Genomic DNA, 24,664 nt, shown 5'->3' with positions numbered 1-24,664 from the left:
GATGTTGCCAAGACCTGTTCAGTGTTTCCCGCATTTTCTGTTTTTATTTCCGATATCCAGCATCTGGAGTATTTTGCTTTTTCTTCCAAAAACAATCATATTTTGACTGAGACAGAATGTGATCATGCAATACTTGTAACAATGTATCAAGTTCTAATGTTCAAACATTAAAAGTGCGTCGATTCATTAATATTGATAAATGTGTACAGAAAAAACAAGTCTGTTTCCAGATTTGCGTGAAGTACTGCAGTTCACATTAGTCTTGAATAATCTTTGGGTAGTGGAGTCACAGAAGAGTGCTGTCCAGATTGTGCAGCGTTGAGTCATGGATAGCAAACAAAATGAATCAGGCCAAATGAAGGTTCAGCCCATTCCAGGGATGCATTCACACTCTAGTGACACTTGTAATGATCCTTAATGGATCCTGAGTAACACAACAGCATCTGACTGTTTCCTTTGCATAACTGGGATTTTTCAATCAATACTGCACATCAAAATCTTCACAGCATCAACCTTGGAGTTAAACAAACAGGATTTAAGGGAAAAAGTATCATATGTTCCACAAAATGTACTTGAAGTCATGCTTTTTAAAACTTGGATGCCAATGGGACTCTCATATTTCAGTGATATTACCAGAACCATTCCACACCTAAATAGATGTACATTTAAAAGCATTTGTTTCAGACATCCACCGCCCCAGTCAAACGGCTTAAACTTTACCATTATCTATGCTATGAGAGAGAGAGGGAGAGGGAGATGAATGAAGTGATCAGGTGAGAGAAAACAAACAGAACACAAGGTGGAATCTGAACAGGCTAAATAGCATTTTTGTTGAACAACAATGCCAATTTAATAAAAACTGCTTGCATGTCCTCACCCCGTCTCTGCTCTGGAACTAAAATGGCCAATCTCTGACAAGGATACTAATTCTCTCACTCTCTTTTGTGGCATTTGTTTGAATATTCTGCTGTATATTTCCAAAATTTTATTTGAGTCAGTGTACTGGGGTTGGACCTTCCTCACTCTGCTGCAAGGCTTTACTTTGCATGATGTGTTGTTTTGGTTCAATAAACTTTCCTTTCACCAATAATACGTAACTATTAAAAAGTGCAAATAAAATTGACAATAACTGAATAAAAATGAATTTGCATCCACAGTGGGCTAAACAACTGGCTTGTAATGCAGAATAATGACAGCAGCGCAGGTTCAATTCCCGTACCGGCCTCCCCGAACAGGTGCCGGAATGTGGCGACTAGGGGCTTTTCACAGTAACTTCATTGAAGCCAACTTGTGACAATAAGCAATTATTATTATTATTACTCATAACAGCCTATAACAGTCAGAAATTGTCAGATTGAAAGATTTACGCGCATATTATATGTCCAAATGCGTGCAATCCATTATAAATTGCTCTGTCCATAGTTGTGATGGCAATTATATACATTTGTCGTAAAATAGAAAATGCTGGAAATACTCATCAGGGCAGGCTGCACCTGTGCAGAGAGAAAGAGTTAGAATTTCAGGTCAGTGACCTTGCATTTTCTGTTTTTATTTTGGATTGCCATCATCTGCATTATTGCAATTATGTAAATTTGTCTGCATTTTGTAACTGCACCTCACCAGTGGTGGCGATGCCTCAACAGGTACTGCAGAGAACACAAACCGGATTTACTTCTCTTCTTCCCAACTTTCCTCATGCCTTTTAATTTGACTATTGCCACATCTAGCTATTATATTAAAAAATTGAAATTTATGATTTAAAATGGGCACTTTGGACAAATTTTGTGTTCTGAGAAAATTATTTCCGACTCATTAATCCTGCTTTACCTGAAGACCACATTCGGTCTTGGTTCTCTTGTGTGCAACACCATGTGAGGTGAGGTTTCCCAGATAACATGTTACAATTTTCATTACATTTTTTGGTCACTCCTTTAAACAAAAGCAGCTGTCAGGGGCAGTTTGGTTTTGATTCCCCATTTACAATACCAGGAGAGACTAATGTATAATATATAAAAATAAATATCTTGCAGATCTTCATCATGTACCCTTTGCATTCTTCCCCATTATGTAGGAACCCACTGCACCTGTAAAGTGCAATTTTAATTGTGATCATCTGCAAAGGTTCATGCAGAACTGAAGTGGTCAAAATAATTGAAGTGCTTCAATACAGTAGGGACTGACAAAAATCTATTTAGTATTTAGCAAAATGCAAAGATTGATTTAAGTTTGCATTCCAAAGTTGATAAATTATGGCTCTCCACGTTATTATTGGCAGCCCATGCATAAGTTGTAGGATAAGTATCTGGGATAATGTGGGACTGAGTACAGTGCTGTCCATACAGTGACCTAGAGTCAGTATGGTGTCCGCTAAACACGTGTTAAAGTGCAAGATAGAGATAGCTCCATACTTGTACCTTTTACCGTATATATGTACTTAGTGACAGGTAGTTAATAAAGACATGCTGTTAACATACAGAAGACTATGAAGCCTTTTATGGTGCCAACACCATCCCAACATGATGGCAGCTCTGAATCAAAAACAATCATCCTCACAGAAATACTGAAAAACTAAGACAAAGGACAACTTCAACAGATTCTGAACTGAAAGAGGCTCCAAAATGAAGATAGAGGGCGAGATTCTCTGACCCCCCCGCCGGGTCGGAGAATCGCCGGGGGCTGGCGTGAATCCCGCCCCCGCCGGTTGCCGAATTCTCCGGCACCGGAGATTCGGCGGGGGCGGGAATCGCGCCACGCCGGTTGGCGGCCCCCCCCCGCGATTCTCCGGCCCGGATCGGCCAAAGTCCCGCTGCTAGGATGCCTGTCCCGCCGGCGTGGATTAAACCACCTCTCTTACCGGCAGGACATGGCGGCGCGGGTGGGCTCTGGGGTCCTGGGGGGGGGGGGGGGGGTGCGGGGCGATCTGGCCAAGGGGGGTGCCCCCACGGTGGCCTGGCCCGCGATCGGGGCCCACCGATCCGCGGGCGGGCCTGTGCCGTGAGGGCACTCTTTTCCTTCCGCATTCGCCACAGTCTCCACCATGGTGGAGGCGGAAGACACTCCCTCCACTGCGCATGCGTGGGGATGCTGTGGTGGCCGCTAACACTCCCGCGCATGCGCCGTCCGGCAATGTCATTTCCGCGCCAGCTGGCAGGGCACCAGAGGCCTTTTCTGACAGTTGGTGGGGCGGAAATCAGTCCAGCGTGGGCCTAGCCCCTCAAGGTTAGGGCTCGGCCCCCCAAGATGCGGAGGATTCCGCACCTTTGGGGTGGCGCGATGCCCGACTGATTTGCGCCATTTTTGGCGTCGGTCGGCAGACACCTTGCCGATACCGGAGAATTTCACCCAGAGTCACTAATTGAATTTGCCAGAATAAATCCAGAAGGAAGAGCCTGGAAGCTGAGGGCAGAAGTTTTATTGCAGCAGAAGACTCCACAAAATTTCCCATCAAAATCCTGATTCAGCATGCAGAGTTCATAGTTCGCATTGGTGAGCTAAATCCTTTTCACTTCCAGGCTGCAGCTAGTGCTGAGAAGCCCTTTTACAAATTTAGTCGGAAGCATGATTTGAACAAAGCCCATGGTTAATCCAGATTCCTGACTCCAAGCCTCAACACGTGGCTTCCAAGTTGAATAGAATAAAAAACTAATAATGAACTTATTGAACTCTCAAGAACCTTGTGACCATCTGAATCCTTAAACAGCAAGCCTGCAGTTTATTTAAAAGTCTTGTTACTTGCAATGCTACATTGCTGATTAAATCAAATCAGCAGATTGCTGACTCATGCAGCCATTGTTGAAAATTCTTCTTCCTGAAGCACGCTGCCACCATTTTGCAAAACCTTCCAAATGACTCATATGGAAAAAGAAGAAAAAAACAGCGGCAAGGAGATGAATGCCACTTTTGTCCACCTTTCAAGAAACAATCAATTGTAACAGCAACCATACATTGAGACAACAGCCAAACCAACCAGGCACGGTTCAACATAAAGCAATGGAAGAAAATAATTAAAGCATATCCACATGCCAGTCCAACCTACAAACCAACCACAGGAACCAGAACCAACAAAATCTGTCGATCTCCTGGCAAAACAGCAAAAGAGATGTGGAAGGGTTAAAAGGCCACCAGACTGCCAGAACCTATTAACTTCAAGGACTTGAAGAGGGGAGATGGGGCACTGAGAATGTTGTTAATGTTAATACTTAACTAGCAATAATGTTTCAACGGTGTTAAGGTTGCAACAATAAGGTAAATGCGTAAGACTTATAATAATACAAATCGTGAAGTAAACTAAAGTAACTCTATATCCATGGGATAAAGACTTAGAGGGAGGTATAGTAGAAGGGTCTGGTATATACAGAGTTAACATGGCTGAGTACAGTACTGCCCACACAGTGATCTAAGAAGGCACATGACATAGTCCTAAGGTCAGTGTGGTGTTGGCCAAAGTACTCTTCAGGCTCAAGATGGAGATTGTTCCTTGCCTGTAATTTGTATACAGTTACTAGCAGTTAATAAAAACTTGCTGTTAACATACAAAACACTGTGAAAACTTCTTTAATAGGCACACTCATAATCAACACTATCCCGACATAAATAAAATTAAATATCAGACCTTCATTGTGATACTTCATTGTAAATAATCAGATATTAGTTTATAAACTTAGTACTCAAAGTTAATCCAATAATCAATAGTTTCCTCCACGAGACAATTATAAAGTTCAATTTTATTTAATATACCAAAACAATCTGCTCCAAATCAGTGCTTGCCCAATATTTAAATAAAAATGAAATAGCTCACCAGAAAATCTTGAGATGCTTTGTCCTACCTTGAATGCTCAAAAGGTGTAAATCCTTATTAGTTCAGCATTAGCTCAAATAATTATTGGGAGTTTTTACAATGTTTATGCTGGGTGGAGTTTATTTCCATTACAATTTAAAAATATGCCAAGTCATCCTGCAAATCAAGATGATCAACTCTGTTCAATGGATTCCTCAGGTCTTACAGCAACAACCTCAGTTTCAAAGGTTAACGCCATAGCAACAAACTCAGAAACAATCTCAATTAACACCAGCTCCTAAAAGCAAAATGTGCACACAACAGAATGTCACCCTCCCAGCACCTCCCCATGCCCAAGACAACACCCATATTCTGAAATCCAGTAACAAGAAGTTACAGTTTTTAAGTCGACAAAACAGATCATTTTCTTTTGTTTCAGCCTCTTGTTGAAAAAGTTAGCTTCATAAATAATGTTTTCTGATATGATTTCCATCTTTACTGTACCGGTTTGTGAAAGGAATGGGTTTGATGCACCAAATACTTTATTATTATGTCATATTCTCTTTGATTCTCAAACCCAACTTGAGATTGATCTTCCGGCCACACTACGCCAGAAAAGCAGCTCGCCGTGGCGCAGCATGGCCAGCGAAAATCGGGAAACCCCGCTCCCAGGATCTGCCAGGCTAGCAACGGCCCAATAGATTCAACGCAATCTTGTGGGACGTTGCAAGGGGAATCCCGCCTACAATGGGATCAGTTTTTGGAAAATCTGCATATCAGAGCAAGGCAGTAAACCTTACTTTAATGTGCATATTTCCAAGGTACCCGAGGCTTTGGGATTCAATCCCTTTGCCTCGGGAACCTCGGGCGAATGCCTTTTGGTATTGGTCCCCACAAGTGGAAATCGGAGGCCACCAGCTGCATGCCCTTTGGGCAGAGTGGTGCCCAGGCACTGCTGGTGTCACTTGGGCATCCTGGTAGTGCCACCTGGGTGCCTGCGTAGCATTGTGAAGGTGCCCAAGTGACACTGCCAGCTGGCAGGGGCACTGCTAGGTTGGCACTGCTGAGGTGCCACGCTGGCATTTTTTGCACATGCGTACAATTGGTCTGGGATTGCCTGCCATAGGGTGTGGGGGTGGGCTGGGGGACCCTCCCATGTTGCGTTTAGGCTGGGGAAAGGTCGGGGATTGTTTTTGTTGGCCTCGGAGATCGGAACACCATTTAAACATGGCATCCCGATCTCTCGCTACAGGAGTGAGTTCCGGCGAGCAGATCCCTGTTGTAAAAAATGGGCTATGTGCGGCCTCGGCCATGCATTCTGCGTTTAGGCCACTTATTCAAAGCAAGTCGCGTTGAATAGCCATGTGTTTCTTTGCACTGCGAGTGCCGGGAAACACGTGGCCAAATGCGCTCGCTCGGGAGCACTGTTTCCTTTTTGTAACATCGTGCCCGTTGTATCTCAAAGTATCTAGTTCATAATGTGACTTAAGGTATAACTTTCTAAACTTATAACAGGGGAATGTTACTTCATTCTCAGTCACTTGTACTGAATATTTAATGGCTTTCAGAAATGACAGAGTTGACCATCACAAGTCTACTGACACAATTCATGCAAACATATTAATTTGCTCCGACCAACAGTGTTGCATTACCAGAAATAAAGTCTGAAATTCAGAATATTCAACCAAGGTAATGTATCATTCCTGATTTCCTCCATGCTATTGCACTCCTCGGGGAGTGCTATGGTGTCAGAGGTGCCATCTTCCAGATGAGACATTAAACCAAGTTCCCGTCTGTCCAGACGGGTGGAATTAAACAATCCCATGGCACTAAACCAGGGGAGTACTGGCCAATACATATCGTACAGCCAACATTATTGAACAAATAGACTATCTGTTTTTTTAAAAAAAATTAATGGGGTGTGAATACTGCTGGCATGGCCAGCATTTACAGCCATCCATAATTTTGCTCATTATTACAGGGGAGATGTTGGCACTTTGGCAGTCGGAACATCATGGTCAGAGGCACAGCGAGTTCTCCTGCAACTGTAATTCTGGATGGGGACTGCAGGCTTTGTTCTACCTGAAGTCATCTATGATGGTGAGACCTCTGGAGATATGCACTCATGCATCACAGGTGCCATGCTTCAGATAACTCAATTAACTCTGAAGTGACATCAAGAAATGATGCATGGATTGGGCATAGCAATCCCACTAAGGGGCGCAATGGTTATGGGTGGCACGGTAGCACAGTGGTTAGGACTGTTGCTTCACAGCGCCAGTGACCCTGGTTCAATTCCCGGCTGGGTTACTGTCTGTGCGGAGTCTGCACGTTCTCCTCATGTCTGCGTGGGTTTCCTCCGGGTGCTCCGGTTTCCTCCCGCAAGTCCCAAAAGACGTGTTGTTAGGTAATTTGGACATTCTGAACTCTCGCTCTTCACAATAACTTCATAGTAGTGTTAACGTAAGCCTACTTGTGACACTAATAAAGATTATTATTAATCGCTCCAAATGCCGAGAACATCCCAGATGTGGGGCTGGATTCTCCGTTTTTGGGACTATGTCCCCACGGCGTCGGGAAAACTGTGGTCTTTTACACCAGGAATACTGGCGTCTAAAGGCCACAGATTCCTCGTTTTGCTGGGGACAAGCAAGCAGCTGTCGTAGAGCTCGCAGCTCTAGCTGCCGATACGGCCCTCAGCACTTCCGGGTCAGAGGCCTCGCATGCGCACGGTGGCGGCCTCCAGCGGCCGCGCTGTGCTCCATGGCAGACTCAGCCTGTGGACCTGGACCGGAAAAAGTGCCCCGCATCGGTCACTCGTGCTCCCCGGACCGCCCGCACACATTGCCACCAGCCCCGAAAGAAGCCTCCCTTGCCCGCCGATCAGCCCTCCCTCTTCTGTGGTGGCCCCGGACTTAGCCTGCAGCCGCCACGCAAGGATCCCGGACGGTGAAGCCACATGAGTCCCACGCTGTTGGGAATTCGGCCAGTAGGCAACAGAGCATCGTGGGGCAGGTCTCAGGCAATGGCCTGAGGCGGTGGATACTCGCTGCAGAATACTCCATGAGTACGCCGATTTTTTGGGGGTGGAGAATTGAAGAACCGCCGCTGCTCCCGATTTTGTGTGCTAAAATGGATTCTCTGCCCCGTCGCCGAACGTGATATTGGGAGTGGAGAAACCAGCCCATGGTGTTGAAGGTTAATTCAGGTCAGCTGCGACATTGACTAGAACACATGAATATTAAGAGGTAGAGATTCTAACTAAATATAAATTTTTACACATCACCCTTTTAGTAAATTTTCGCAGGTTGTGTAAATCTCTATCCCTTCATATCACCAATTTTGTTACAATGGGCAACTCCTTCTATATTGTGCTACAATCCAATCAATTATTCACAATTACTGCCACGTTATAAAAATAAATACACACCTAAAGAACAGTCCAAGATTCAGAATAAAATACCTTAGACATAAAAATGATCTGCAGCAATTTTAGAAATGAAACCATTCACACGACATGTAATAATCTTAATTAGCATCACAAGTAGGCTTACATTAACACTGCAATGAAGTTACTGTGAAAAGCCCCTAGTCGCTGCACTCCAGAACCTGAGAGAGATGAGAAGATCTTCTCTGAGCCATCTTGGTGACTGCAATGAGTGTGTGGTAAGTAGATCGCGATAAAACAGCTCCAGCTGGCAGGCACTTTGGACCTAACTCCTGCTTCGTCGGAAATTGTTCTGAATTCTCGCCGGCAGAGTGCTGGCTCATTTGCATGTCCTGACTCGCTTACTGAATAGCGCCCCCAACAGGAATGTGAATCACACGCAATTCAGTCCCAGCAGCATCACTGAGGGCACGTTCTGGATGCCTGGTCAGCTCTCAACAGTGGCTAAGAAACTGGACCAGAACCATAACTTTTTTAAGTTTTACGGCAGTGTGGATAGCTCAATTTGTTCCACGAATGATAATATAAGAAATAGGCCTTGGCTATTTTATAAAACAAACTTTATTAAAACAAAGGAAAATAAAACAATATTTAAACTTTTAAACTTCACCCATAATAATAACAAATTCCATGTAGTTTCATAACCTTAGCACACCAGTTCCCAGGTAGCACCGTGGCTCAGTGGTTTGCACTGCTGGCTCACGGCACCAAGGACTCAGGTTAGATCCTGGCCCCGGATCACTTTCCGTGTGGAGTTTGCACATTCTCCCGTGTCTGTGTGGGTCTCACGCCCACAGCCTAAAGGAGTACAGGATTAGCCACGCTAAAATACCCCTTAATTGGAAAAATACTTAATTGGGTACTTTAAGTTTTAAAAAAACTTACAAGTTCCCATTAAACAGCACTTTAACTGAACATGCAACTCTCATTCCACTTACAGAGACAGGCAAAGGCAATACTTGCATTTAACAAAGCAATTTTCCTTCTGTTAGAGAAATTCTATCTGAATGCTTTTCCAAAGCCTACCTCGGTGGCAACTTTCATGATCTATCGCGGTCAATTTCCAAAGCCTTCTCCTCCACCTGTTCAAACCAGGATTATTTTTCTCTCTCTCTCTAAGCTTCATCCTGCACTTCAAACAAAGGTTCTCTGGGTGTCCAGACTGGAACATATCTTCGTTATCTTGGTTGTTTGACGACCCAACCCTGGAGCGAAAGTCTCCATCCCGCCCCGCCACATTTCTGCCCCGACCCGCCGGCGGGATGCTCCGTTACACCGGCCGGTCAATGGGGTTTCCCATTGTGGGGCAGCCCCACGCCGTCGGGAAACCCCCGGGCGCCGGCAAAACGGAGACTCCCGCCGGCGGAGAATGACGCCCCATGTTATACAAAAGAATCATGCTTTTGATATGCAACTAACCTTCCATTGATGGACAAAAAGAGGCTATCAGACTCTGTAATGGGCTAATGGCTGGTTAGATAGGAGTGTCCCAAAGGATAATGGATCTGGGGTATCCTGTGTATTTCCACTAACGTGTTTAAGTCTCACTGGGAAAATGTAACTCAGCCAGTGTTGGCCTATCCCTCTGTACCAGCAGTTTTTTTCCCCCTTCAGTCTGTTTAACCCCTACAATTGCCTGCTACACCTTGGATCTCATTTCTGGACCCAAGTTCCTAATATCTCCCAAGTGTAACAAGCACAATTTAATGGAAATGACAGAGTCCTGTTACGAGCATGTTTAACTGGGTGGTTCCCAGCGCTTGTATCGCCGAGAACAACCCCGCTATTAAACGGGACTCTGTTTCTTTTCTGGGCCTCAGCAAGGAATACCCCGCCGATGCCACACTTCGGCTCATTCCCTGCACTAACAAGCTCAGGTTGAGGTACCATTTAGATCCCCAACAACCCCCCTCAGAACTAGAACAAACAGAGTTGTTATCTCTGGGTTGTTGCCCGTGCCACGTGATAGTGAGATGAGGAATAGGGAGAGAGAGCAATTAAACACGTGGCTACAGGGATGGTGCAGGCGGGAGGGATTCAGATTTCTGGATAACTGGGGCTCTTTCTGGGGAAGGTGGGACCTCTACAGACAGGATGGTCTACATCTGAACCTGCGGGGCACAAATATCCTGGGGGGGAGATTTGTTAGTGCTCTTTGGGGGGGTTTAAACTAATGCAGCAGGGGCATGGGAACCTGGATTGTAGTTTTAGGGTAAGGGAGAATGAGAGTATAGAGGTCAGGAGCACAGATTTGACGTCGCAGGAGGGGGCCAGTGTTCAGGTAGGTGGTTTGAAGTGTGTCTACTTCAATGCCAGGAGTATACGAAATAAGGTAGGGGAACTGGCAGCATGGGTTGGTACCTGGGACTTCGATGTTGTGGCCATTTCGGAGACATGGATAGAGCAGGGACAGGAATGGATGTTGCAGGTTCCGGGGTTTAGGTGTTTTAGTAAGCTCAGAGAAGGAGGCAAAAGAGGGGGAGGTGTGGCGCTGCTAGTCAAGAGCAGTATTACGGTGGCGGAGAGGATGCTAGATGGGGACTCATCTTCCGAGGTAGTATGGGCTGAGGTTAGAAACAGGAAAGGAGAGGTCACCCTGTTGGGAGTTTTCTATAGGCCTCCAAATAGTTCTAGGGATGTAGAGGAAAGGATGGCGAGGATGATCCTGGATAAGAGCGAAAGTAATAGGGTAGTTATTATGGGAGACTTTAACTTTCCAAATATTGACTGGAAAAGATATAGTTCGAGTACATTAGATGGGTCGTTTTTTGTACAGTGTGTGCAGGAGGGTTTCCTGACACAGTTTGTTGACAGGCCAACAAGAGGCGAGGCCACATTGGATTTGGTTTTGGGTAATGAACCAGGCCAGGTATTGGATTTGGAGGTAGGTGAGCACTTTGGGGACAGTGACCACAATTCGGTGACGTTTACGTTAAGGATGGAAAGGGATAAGTATACACCACAGGGCAAGAGTTATAGCTGGGGGAAGGGCAATTATGATGCCATTTGACGTGACTTGGGGGGGATAAGGTGGAGAAGTAGGCTGCAAGTGTTGGACACACTGGATAAGTGGAGCTTGTTCAAGGATCAGCTACTGCGTGTTCTTGATAAGTATGTACCGGTCAGGCAGGGAGGAAGGTGCCGAGCGAGGGAACCGTGGTTTACCAAAGAAGTGGAATCTCTTGTTAAGAGGAAGAAGGAGGCCTATGTGAAGATGAGGTGTGAAGTTTCAGTTGGGGCGATGGATAGTTACAAGGTAGCGAGGAAGGATCTAAAGAGAGAGCTAAGACGAGCAAGGAGGGGACATGAGAAGTATTTGGCAGGAAGGATCAAGGAAAACCCAAAAGCTTTCTATAGGTATGTCAGGAATAAGCGAATGACTAGGGACAGAGTAGGACCAGTCAAGGACAGGGATGGGAAGTTGTGTGTAGAGTCTGAAGAGATAGGCGAGATACTAAATGAATATTTTTTGTCAGTATTCACTCAGGAAAAAGATAATGTTGTGGAGGAGAATGCTGAGCTCCAGGTAAATAGATTAGATGGCATTGAGGTACGTAGGGAAGAGGTGTTGGCAATTCTGGACAGGCTGAAAATAGATAAGTCCCCGGGACCTGATGGGATTTATCCTAGGATTCTCTGGGAGGCCAGGGAAGAGATTGCTGGACCATTGGCTTTGATTTTTATGTCATCATTGGATACAGGAATAGTGCCAGAGCACTGGAGGATAGAAAATGTGGTCCCTTTGTTCAAAAAGGGGAGCAGAGACAACCCCGGCAACTATAGACCGGTGAGCCTCACGTCTGTAGTGGGTAAAGTCTTGGAGGGGATTATAAGAGACAAGATTTATAATCATCTAGATAGGAATAATATGATCAGGGATAGTCAGCATGGCTTTGTGAAGGGTAGGTCATGCCTCACAAACCTTATCGAGTTCTTTGAGAAGGTGACTGAACAGGTAGACGAGGGTAGAGCAGTTGATGTGGTGTATATGGATTTCAGCAAAGCGTTTGATAAGGTTCCCCACGGTAGGCTATTGCAGAAAATACGGAGGCTGGGGATTGAGGGTGATTTAGAGATGTGGATCAGAAATTGGCTAGCTGAAAGAAGACAGAGGGTGGTGGTTGATGGGAAATGTTCAGAATGGAGTTCTGTCACAAGTGGAGTACCACAAGGATCTGTTCTGGGGCCGTTGCTGTTTGTCATTTTTATCAATGACCTAGAGGAAGGCGCAGAAGGGTGGGTGAGTAAATTTGCAGACGATACTAAAGTCGGTGGTGTTGTCGATAGTGTGGAAGGAAGTAGCAGGTTACAGAGGGATATAGATAAGCTGCAGTGCTGGGCTGAGAGGTGGCAAATGGAGTTTAATGTAGAGAAGTGTGAGGTGATTCACCTTGGAAGGAAAAACAGGAATGTGGAATATTTGGCTAATGGAAAAGTTCTTGGAAGTGTGGATGAGCAGAGGGATCTAGGTGTCCATGTACATAGATCCCTGAAAGTTGCCACCCAGGTTGATAGGGTGGTGAAGAAGGCCTATGGAGTGTTGGCCTTTATTGGTAGAGGGATTGAGTTCCGGAGTCAGGAGGTCATGTTGCAGCTGTACAGAACTCTGGTACGGCCGCATTTGGAGTATTGCGTACAGTTCTGGTCACCGCATTATAGGAAGGACGTGGAGGCTTTGGAACGGGTGCAGAGGAGATTTACCAGGATGTTGCCTGGTATGGAGGGAAAATCTTATGAGGACAGGCTGATGGCCTTGAGGTTGTTTTCGTTAGAGAGAAGAAGGTTAAGAGGAGACTTAATAGAGGCATACAAAATGATCAGAGGGTTAGATAGGGTGGACAGTGAGAGCCTTCTCCCGCGGATGGAAATGGCTAGCACGAGGGGACATAGCCTTAAACTGAGGGGTAATAGATATAGGACAGAGGTCAGGGGTAGATTCTTTATGCAAAGAGTAGTGAGGCCGTGGAATGCCCTACCTGCTACAGTGGTGAACTCGCCAACATTGAGGGCATTTAAAAGTTTATTGGATAAACATATGGATGATAATGGTATAGTGTAGGTTAGATGGCTTTTGTTTCGGTGCAACATCGTGGGCCGAAGGGCCTGTACTGCGCTGTATTGTTCTATGTTCTATGTTCTATTATCAATTAGGGGATCCTTGAGCCCCCTGAACCCACCTCATAAGGGCAGGGCACCTCGAGCCTGATCCCCTATACGGGCAAGATGCTACCAAGGCACCTTGGTACGGCCAGCCTGTCACCCTGGCAATGCTGCTGGATGCGCTAAATCATTTAACATGGACTTCTGCCCATGAGTGGGAGGGCATCCCACCCTCAGGAGCAGCCAGCAATCTGCTTGGCCCTCAGTCTCAGCAGTAACAGAAATGGAACAGCAGGAAGAACCCAGAAGATGATCATGTTGCCCAAGATAGGCAGGTCCCAGGGTTTTAAGTGGGGATAAATCAGAAAGCTTAGGGAGGGGAGAGATGGGCTTTTGAGGGGAGTCAGCATGAAACAAGGGGCGAAATCTATGGAGAGGGGGGCTAATGTACATTGAGCAGCCCCCAAATAGAGGCCTCTTTCTTCTGCCTTTTCTCATGTAGGCCTTAAAACAAATTAACACTCCTGCCCAAGTGTCCATGCCAAAACACATTTTTACTTGGCAATGTATTATTCAGGTCAAAAGGCATGTTAGCAAGCCTGAGTGACCTTTAATTATTCATTTAAATATGGCGGACAGGCTGCCGATTTTGGTGGGCAGCTACCTAGTGTTTTATAGGGACCAAGTCGGGGTGGGCATAGATATATATATATATATACTGCCTTGTCATATATACTTACATATATCTATATGCCCAACCCCAGCAAAAAACCATGCCCAGCAGAGGCATGTAAAATCCAGCCTTATACTTGGGGCAGCACGGTGGCACAGTGGTTAGCACAGTTGCTTCACAGCTCCAGGGTCCCAGGTTCAATTCCCGGCTTGGGTCACTGTCTGTGCGGAGTCTGCATGTTCTCCCCGTGTGTGCGTGGGTTTCCTCCGGGTGCTCAGGTTTCCTCCCACAGTCCAAAGATGTGCAGGTTAGGTGGATTGGCCATGCTACATTGCCCTTAGTGTCCGAAACAAAGGTTAGGTGGGGTTACTGAGTTAATGAAAATGAAAAATGAAAATCGCTTATTGTCACAAGTAGGCTTCAAATGAAGTTACTGTGAAAAGCCCCTAGTCGCCACATTCCGGCGCTTGTTCGGGAAGCCTGGTATGAGAATTGAACCCGTGCTGCTGGCCTGCCTTGGTCTGCTTTCAAAGCCAACTATTTAGCCCACTGTGCTAAACCAGGTTACAAGGATGGGTTGAAAGTGTGGGCTTAAATGGAGAGCTCTTTCCAAGGGCCGATGCAGACTCAATGGGCCGAATGGCCTCCTTCTGCACTGTAAATTATATGATTCTATGAATCTACTGCTTGCCAATTTTCTACCTAGCTTCCTAAATTTTGACCAAAGGCCCACATGCCTCTTTCCACTATTATCGATGTGGACCATGACTGCTGGCAGTTCACCCTCCCTCCTCAAGGTGATCTGCAGCTGTTCAGTGGGGCAACACAAGGGCACAGTGGTGAACACTGCTGCTTCACACGCCAGGACCCAGGTTTAATTCTGGTCTCGGGAGACTGTGTGGAGTTTGCACTTTCTCACTGTGTCTGCATGGGTTTCCTTTGAGTGCTCAGGTTTTCTTCCATAGTCCAGATATGCAGGTAAGGTGGGATTACGGGGATTGGGGGGGGGGGGGGGGGGGGGGAGGGGGAGTTGCCATAGGTAGGGTGCTCTCTCAGCGGGTCGGTGCAGACTCGATGGGTGAAATGGCCTCCTTCCGCACTGTAGGAATTCTATGAACATCCCTGACCCTTGCAGCAGGGAGGCACTGCACCATTCTGGTTTCACATCAGCGGCTGCAGAAATGTCTGTCAGTTTCCTTAACTATCCAATCTCCCATTTCTCTTCCAGTCTTCAGCATATCCCCTGTGGAAATGAAAATGAAAATCGCTTATTGTCACAAGTAGGCTTCAAATGAAGTTACTGTGAAAAGCCCCTAGTCGCCACATTCCGGCACCTGTTCGGGAAGCCTGGTACAGGAATTGAACCCGCGCTGCTGGCCTGCCTTGGTCTGCTTTAAAAGCCAGCTATTTAGCCCATTGGGCCAGCCATGGATGTGGTTTCAGCTACATACCTCAGAAAGCCACCGCTTTCATCAGTATTCAGAACTGAATACTGCTTGGAAAGTGAGATGCACTTAAGGGACTCCTACCTGATTGGTCAACGGAAGTTTTCCCCCAATTAAATACTGGGAAGATTTAAGCCATCGTTTTCAGACCCACGTCAAATTCTGTTCCCTTTCTACTGGCTGCATCCCTCTCTCCGGCAACAATCTGAGAGTAAATCAGTTCGTCCTCAACCTCGCGATCATACTTAACCCAAAGATGAACTTCTGACCACATATTCCCACCTACCCCGAGACTAGCTCTTTCAAACCCCATTACATCATCTAACTTTGCCTGCCTCAGTTCCATCTGTTGCTGAAACCCTCATTCATGACTTTATTACCGATAGACTCAACTATTCCAGTGCATTCCTGGCTGCTGACCAACACTCTGTAAACTTGAGGTCATCCAAAACTCTGCAGCCATGTCTTAATTTGTAGAAAATTCCCTTCCTTACTGTCCATGCCCACTGACCTACAGCAGCTCCTTGTTGTTTTGATTTAAAATACTTGTTCATAAATCCTCCATAGCCTCATCACTCCCATCTTTGTAACCACCTCCAGTCCCCTCAACCTTCTAAGATATCTGCACTCAGTTAATTCTAGCCTCTCGAGCATCCCTGATTTTTACCTTTGGCGGCCGAAGCTTCAATTGCCACGGCCCTAACTCTGGAATTCCCTCCCTACATCTCCGTCTCATTTTTCTCTGTAAAGATACTCTTCAAAATCTATTTCTTTGGCAAGCTTTTGGACATCTGACTAATATCTCCTTGTGTGGCTCGGTCATATTTTGTTTTATGATGTCACTGTGAAGCCCCTTGGGATGTTTCATTACGTCCTCAATATCTAACTTTTGGACAAAGCGTTTAGATACCACTGTCAATAATGTCTTCTTTGACTTGGCATCAATTTGTGTCGGATTATGCTCCACCTCGGGATGTTTCCTTGCATTAAACATGGTTACCTGAAATGTTTATAGGCTATCACTGTAGCAATTGGGAATCAGGTTGGTTTCAATGAGTACTTTAAGAAAATATTCTATAAATATTTGCAATTTCTTTTTATACCTCACATCATGGGTGAGATTCTCCGTTGCCCGACGCCAATATCGTAATCGGCGATCGGGCGAAGAATCCCTGTTTACGACCAACGCGGGGGCGGGGCTTTTTCGGATGCTCTGCCCCCTCCAAAACGGCGTCATCAGGGAGTATACGTACGCCGTTGGGACGGCCTCACAAAGTTACCTGAAGGTCCTCCCCCGATGCTCTGCCCCCGATGAGCCAAGTTTTCTCAGTTTTCGTGAACCCGGCGCCACCACAGTCGTGTGAGAGCCATGCTGCTGGGGGGACTGGTGGGGGGTGGCCCGGGGGTGGCGAGGGGGTATCCAGAGATGCACTATCTGGCAGGTCGGGTCTGCGCGCGGCCAGTGCCGTGTTGGGCGGCGCAACTGCTGCAGGCCGTCGCTGTGCGCAAGCACGGCCACGGACCTGGCAATTTTCCAGGCGTTTATATCGGGAAGGCCGTGCGTTTTGCGTGGCTACTAGCCCCTCACCGGTTGGAAGATCGGTGCTGGGGCCTCGCCAATTTTTTCGGCGTAAAACTAGATACTTACACCGGACATAGCCTCAAAATCGGAGAATCCCAGCCCCATAACACCACTTAATATAGCACGGTAGCACAGTGGTTAGCACTGTTGTTTCACAGTGCGAGGGACCTAGGTTCGATTCCTGGCTTGGATCACCGTCTATGCGAAGTCTGAAGGTTCTCCCTGTGCCTGCGTGGGTTTCCTCTAGGTGCACCACTTTCCTCCCACAGATGTGCTGTTAGGTAATTTGGACATTCTGAATTCTCTCACTGTGTACCCGCACAAGCGCCGGAATGTGGCGACTAGGGGCTTTTCACAGTAACTTCATTGCAGTGTTAATGTAAGCCTACTTGTGACAATAAAGATTATTATCATTAATTATTATTAGATGCTGTAGTAGAAGTCAATTAAGTTATTGTTCTGTTGGGCTTGCCTCCATCTTTCAAAAGCTGCAATAATCCAGAACCAAGTTGGTTTCAGTTGCTTTCATTAAATCAAAAGTGCTCCAAGAGAGATTCTGACTAGGTTTTTTCAAGTTTGTCCTCCCAGTCCACAATATTTCACCCATTAACTCCAGAATCACATACAAAATTGATCAGAAATACAATGCTTTCCTTTGTTGAATCATACCCACCAAATGATCATTTTAAATTACATTCAAATCAGATTATGTGTTTATAATGACTGTGTACTTTAGACAATAGCTGCAAATTTGGTTCACAATTTATGTTTTTGGCTTCCTGACAATAGACGTTCTCATCAACATTCCATGGAATTTTCTGCAGGAATGCGTTATTTATATTTATCCTGGTGTAACAGCAATTGAAATACAATTTTCAAATGATATCACAGTTTGAGCTAAGGGTTACATGTGAAAGCAATCGGTCAGGGCTGGATATGTGGGGGGCTGGAGGAATAATACAAGCCATTGTCCCATTGTTTACTGGGGTTTTTTTTTGTTGAACTTCTTTTACATTAAAGGAAAAAAATGTTTAAGTTCCTAATTTGGTTGCTGTCTATTTCCCCCCAATTGTTGCATGGTTGCCAATGCCCATTCTAGCGGCTGGAACTATACTTATTTGGGCCTTCTACATATGAAAACACACATTAATAATATATTTACCGATCAAAGTTAATCAATAAGAATCATCTGTTAATACAAGTTGTTGTAATATGCCTTTAAGGGAGAGCAGCATGCCATCACTGGAAGGAAAGAGTGTCACGTCTCAGTTTCACTTTGGCCTGTGAGCAGAATACACACACAGCTCTGCTATTGATGCCTTCTAGCTTTATACCCTTGTACAGTTCTTATGTGCCTAGTCTAAATAAATGGACCCACAACATGTTTACCCATTCCCTTATGAGTGATTGATGCCTTTAAATTATTTTTAAAAACAAAACACAAGTGACTGTGCCACTCCAAAAACGCAGATAAAACTGAACAGTGGATTTTGCTGGTACTAAAGGAAGTGATTTAGCGTCTTATGAATGTTTTGGAGATTTGTTAATACAAATTTGCATCTGTATGAGCATCGTCCATGCGTGGCACACATCCTGAAGCGCTTCACAGCCACTGAAGTACTTATTGAAGTGTATTTACTGTTTGTATATTGGGAAACATGGCAACAAATTTGCCCAGAGCAAGATTCCACAAACAATGAGGTATGTGGCCAGATAGCCTGTTTCAGCAATGCTGGTTGATGGCTAAATACTGACCAGGAAACCAGGATAACATCCCTGTTCATTTCTGAATACTATTATGGGATTGTTTGTATCTGCCCAGTACTACGCTGAATCGTTAGCCTAGATGTGCTCAAGGTTCTGGGATACATTGTATTGGCGTTTTTTTGTGTTATGATCTCAGCTGATGTTACGACTGAACAAGTCAGATCCCAGGGTGGAACCCGGCTTAATAGATCCTAACCTCTATTTTGTGGTTTATAAACGGTGAAGGTGGCTACTGAACAGTCACAGGGACTGCTGATGAACTTTTAACAAAAGAATGAAACATCTATTAAACATAACCATGGTAGCACAGTGGTTAGCACTGTCTCTTCACCACTGTCACTTCACAGTGACCCGGGTTCGATTCCAGGCCTGGGTAACTGTCTGTGCGGAGTCTGCACGTGTCTACGTGGATTTCCTCCGAGTGCTCTGGTTTCCTCCCACAAGTCCCGAAAGACGTGCTTCTGCAGATTTCTTACCATCCCCCAGTGCCCCGACCTTTGTCATACTGTGAGCCAACTGGTCTCATTGGACCTCTGTCTTTCACACAAAGGTTTCCAATCTCCGCTCTCAAACAAAACACCTTTGAATCTTCTCCAAAACAATGCTTTTTCTCGGACGTCTTCAACAAGCATTCCCACTCCAGGCTTTCGATCGCTGCTTCTGATGTTTCTCTCCCCTGGATTGCCCTGTTTATTCAAGTTTCATCTTCCATTCACTGTCTCAGCTATTTAACCATGCCAACAGAACACCACTGCTTCACAGGCCCACAGTAAGGAGTCAGGAACATTTGGCTGCCTGCTCGGATCTTCTGGCTTCATGGAAGCTCATTTTGTCTCTATTCTGCACCCTGCTGTTTCTCTCTTTAATTCAGAGCATTTGTCACATTCCTTAATTTAACTTCACTGAACAGGACCTAGTTCACATTCTTGGTTCATATTCCTTGACTTAAGTGTCTTCCATGGCGTTTCTTTTGATCCCACTTCATTTCTGAGACCTTCTCCTGTTCTTTTCAGAAATCTGGGGCGAAATTCTCCGGTATCGGCGCGATGTCCGCCGACCAGCGCCAAAAACGGCGCAAATCAGTCGGGCATCGCGCCACCCCAAAGGTGTGGAATCCTCCACATCTTGTGGGGCCGAGCCCCAACCTTGAGGGGCTAGGCCCTCGCCGGACTAATTTCCGCCCCGCCAGCTGGCGGAAAAGGCCTTTGGTGCCCCGCCAGCTGGCGCGGAAATGACATTGCCGGGTGGCACATGCGCGGGAGCGTTAGCGGCCGCTCACGGCATCCCGGCGCATGCGCTGTGGAGGGAGTCTCTTCCGCCTCCGCCATGGTGGAGACCGTGGCGAAGGCGGAAGGAAAAGAGTGCCCCCACGGCACAGGCCCGCCCGCGGATCGGTGGGCCCCGATCGCGGGCCAGGCCACCGTGTGGGCACCCCCCGGGGCCAGATCGCCCCACGCCCCCCCCCCCCAGGACCCCGGAGCCCGCCCGTGCCGCCTTGTCCCGCCGGTAAGAGAGGTGGTTTAATCCACGCCGGCGGGACAGGCATCCTAGCAGCAGGACTTCGGCCCATCCGGGCCGGAGAATCGCGGTGAGGGGCCCGCCAACCGGCGCGGCGCGATTCCCGCCCCCGCCGAATCTCCGGTGCCGGAGAATTCGGCAACCAGCGGGGGCGGGATTCACGCCAGCCCCCGGCGATTCTCCGACCCGGCGGGGGGTCGGAGAATCTCGCCCCTGTTTACTGCAATTCACTCTCCTGTCCAGCTCCTCCTGGCACCTGCTTCCAACTGAATTAAAACTGCTTTATGTTTCTCCCTGTTTCTAAGGGCCTCACGTTGCCCAGCTTTTTCTACTTTGTTTTAACTTCCCTAAAACACTCCACCCCCCAAAGGTCATAATGCAAGTATACAAACAAACCTACAGACATGCAGCAATTATTCTGAGCCAAAACCAAAACCCAAGTTTCCCCTTTCTGAGTACACAAATACAAAATATAAAATATCTTAAACTTAAAGCTGTAGCTTTAACATCTATAACACAAATGTAACTTACTTAAAATGATCTCTATTCCCTAACCATTGCTTCTGCAAACTGTTTGTATGTATAAATTATTTAGAACAGTTATTACAAGAGATGGATAAAGCATGTGATATCTTTACGGCTGGTAATAGACATGAAAGTGCTATGTTTATGGCGAGGTGGTGCCATAGTGGTATTGTCACTGGACTAGTAATCTGGGGACCCAAGTTTGAACTGCAGGTTTGAATTCAATAAAAAGTCTGGAACTAAAAGTATAATGATGACCAGGAAAAGCATTGTTGATTGTCGGAGATACCCAGCTGATTCACTAGTGTTCTTGAGGGAAGGAAATCTGCCATCCCTACATGGTCTGGCCTTTATCTGACTCCAAATCCACAGCAATGTGGGTGACACTAACTGCCCTCTGAAGTGGCCTCGCAAGCCACTCAGCTCAAGGGCAATTAGGGATTGACAATAAAGACTGGCCCAAGCAATACATGCTGGTCCAGTCAGCAATATCCACATTCCAGGGGGGATCTTTCTGGACTGCAGGGTGATTTAGTCAGATGGGGTGAAATTTAGATTTCCCGACCGTGGCTTCAGATGCGGAGATAAATGTCCAGCCTCATTTGGATTTGTTTGTTTATTGTCACGTGTACTGAGATACAGTGAAAAGTATTTTTCTGTCAGCAGCTTAACAGATCATTAAGTACATGGGGAGAAAAGGGAATAAAAGAAAATACATAATAGGGCAACAGAAGGTATACAATGTAACTACATAAGCACCGGCATCGGATGAAGCATACAGGGGTGTAGTGTTAATGAGTTCAGTCCATAAGAGGATCATTTAGGAGTCTGGTAACAGCGGGGATGTGGTGAACGTATTGCTACTGCAATTCATCACTCTATTGTACTGTATTATGTTGATGCCCCTGTGGGCTCCGCCTGTGGCTCCGCCCCCTCGGGGGTGGTATATAAACCTGCAGCCTGTAGGCGGCACTCAATACAGAGCAGTCACAAGCAGGCACAGATCTAGCTTATTAAAACCACTGTTCATGTCTGCTAATGGTCTCGTGTGAATTGCTGGTCACATCAGGGGAAGAAGCTCTTTTTGAGTTTGTTTGTGCGTGTTCTCAGACTTTTGTATCTCCTGCCTTCTCATGTTAGGCTTTGGCAGGTTTGTGTTGATAATACACTAGGAATACTCATTAGTGTAAAACTTTTCAAAATTACATCCTACGCGAATCTCATGGCACCCGGTTTACGTTTGTTTGAAGGTCATGTGTACTTGTTACCCTTGTGCAATTGTGTGTTAGGTCAGCGTTTTTTCGTGTTAAATTCCACAGCACATGGGAGCGGAGAATGGCAGCTTGCATGAAGGCTCGAAACCAGAAAGAGCAAGTTAGCGGCGAGGGGAAGTATGTGTGGAATAGATTGGTGGGCATTGAAGAGTGGAAGAGGGATCCAGGGGAGGAGAGAAGGGGGGGTTGATGTCAGAAAGGCCTAACAACCTGGATGTGGTGGGAATTGTCAGTCATAGAATCATAGAATCGCTACAGTGCAGAAGGAGGCCATTTGGCCCATCGAGTCTGCAGTGAAAGAGCACTCTACATAGGCCAAATCCCCCACCCAATCCCCGTAACCCCACTGGACATTAACATGAACATTCACTAAAAAGTGAACCCAAAATAGTCTGTTTCTTCCAAAAAAAAGGAAATGTCCCTAACTCCCCTGTAAACTTTAATGCATGCTAACCATGAGGTGTGCCAGTACATTTAGCTAAGCTAGACTAAGCTAGTCGAAACAAATAACAAAGAAAATTAAATCAACAGAACATGAAATATTGGCGAGTGTAATTTGATTTTGAAGGACACCGTTACCATCTTTGTCTCTCGTATTTTATGTTAATTGAAATGAAGTTGACAGTTAAGTTGTGGTTGTGATGAAGAGCTTTCCTGTTTCATCAATAAGCTCTTTTATAGCCACCCACACCTGCTGCCTGGGTACCTATCTCTGGGCCAGCAGCTCCGGGTTCAAGTCCCACTTCAGGACTTGATGACCACGGATGGTACAATCATAACATGGTCAAATAGTGTGATTATCAACCTAAAATCCTTCCAGTACACTTATGGTAGGTGGTTAGAGCAGAGTGTGTCTCCTGGTAAAACTTGCTTGATGCAGAATAGTGCCCCTCAAGCTACAGACTCTGGTTGCAGGCTGGTGATCTATTTCAGGAAAAGCTACCTATGGAAACAGACGTAAGCAGATGCTTTGTCTGCCTCATAAGCCAGGTCACATATAAGTTAAGACTTAATCCCCGGGTCTCCAGTAATGTACTCAAACAGCCTTCAAAACTGTCAATGGTTCAAGCTCATCTGAGAACACAACTATTTGAGGCAGAAATCTACTTTACACATATCATATGTTGCACTTAGAGATATCCTTATTGGAAGCTTCGGTTCCATAGCAGCCTAGTATTTCCCGCGACAGAGAACGTACAGCTACTTTCCCCAAGAGCTAGCCAGAAAAGTTAACAATGTTTTTGTTGACATCGTTAAAGTAGCGGGAATGTATACATCTTTTAAAATAAAGCTGAATGTAAAATGAAATCCATAACTTCACCATTCACATTATCCTAGCTGTCAGTTACGAAACGGTTGACCATCATAGATGCTAAAATAAAGCAACATAATCAGTGTTTTCAGTCAGTAGATTTTGCACGCTTTGCAAACTTAGTTGGTAAACGTTGCCTCACATGGAACCAAAAATATGAATTAACACAATAATGTAAAATTACCCATTTTTCAATTCAGTCAATTGACCACTGTCTGCTTACAAGCGCATGCCTCTCATTGCTACTGGAATTAAAGGCGAGAATTTTACTGGCACACATGGGTGGGAATATGTTGGGTGGGCTGGTAAAACCATCGGGAGCCTTGCCAAATGAGCAGCCATCGGGGAATTTTACCGATGGTAGGTGGGAGCAGTAGCAAATCTGTTGTGGCCCTATTCACGACTATTTTGCCAGACTGTTGACATGTTGCTAATGGCAGGTCAGCTCCCCTGTTGCATGGGGAGGCCATCAATTAGGGCAGGGTTGGGGGATTTTATTTAAATCAAAAAGGTGGCCATGGGCATGGAAGGCAGCCACCACAGCCCCGAGGATTTCCTTGTACTGGTTTGCCCTCCAGCAATGGGTCATTGAATTTTTGAAAAATACTTTTCCCAGCCGGTTCTGCTGAACTCAGCAAATCTCCAGCCTGCCTCAGCACTCCAGGTGGCACTGTTGGGGCCTCGAGACAGCCAGTCCAGCGATTCGGCCATCATCCCGAACAGGATATCATTCCCTGAGGAATTGGCTGTTGCCAAGAAATTTGAGAGGCAGGTCCTGTCAGCCGACTGTGTGGGCCGGTCAGTGCCAGACCATCCATTTGATCGGCAAAATCCGGTCCAAAGTTTCTGCCTTCGCCTTCTTGTAGCTTTGCTGTAAATTCAACATGTTTATAATTTTTCTTACCTCTGATGCTTGAACACTCATGCTGGCTCCTTGCTTTGATGATTTAGTCGAATCAGGCTTCTTTCCTCCCTAGTTAGGAAAATGCAAACAAAACAGAAGTTTAGTTATTTAAACCATTTTCACGTCAGCAAATTCATGTTCACTTGAAACATTTTATTTACAACTGAATATATATTTAGAAGTGCAAGGCATGAAAATAGAAGAAAAAAAAATGCAAATTAGCTGCACTGTATTTTCATTCTTTAATGGGCTATGAGCATTGCTGGATAGGTCAGCCATTATTGGCCATTCCTAGTTGTCCTTGCAAAGGTGTTGATATGTCACCTTCTTGAACTGTTG

The 24,664-nt window shown here is 45.8% G+C and overlaps 1 protein-coding gene across 14 annotated transcripts in view; it reads right to left on the bottom strand.

Moving 5' to 3' along the window:
* cast (calpastatin) overlaps positions 1–24,664 on the bottom strand; it is a 318,006-nt gene that overhangs the window by 243,056 nt on the left and 50,286 nt on the right. For all 14 annotated transcript variants that reach the window (XM_072516336.1, XM_072516333.1, XM_072516334.1 and 11 more), the window contains exon 3: positions 24,326–24,394. In XM_072516336.1, coding sequence (XP_072372437.1) covers positions 24,326–24,394 — 69 coding nt within the window. The remainder of the gene's footprint in view (positions 1–24,325; positions 24,395–24,664) is intronic.

Source organism: Scyliorhinus torazame, chromosome 9 (genome assembly GCF_047496885.1).
Source record: "Scyliorhinus torazame isolate Kashiwa2021f chromosome 9, sScyTor2.1, whole genome shotgun sequence".
Taxonomy (NCBI): Eukaryota; Metazoa; Chordata; class Chondrichthyes; order Carcharhiniformes; family Scyliorhinidae; genus Scyliorhinus; species Scyliorhinus torazame.
Note: the sequence above shows the minus strand (reverse complement) of the source record. Positions and strands in the feature narration are given on the sequence as shown.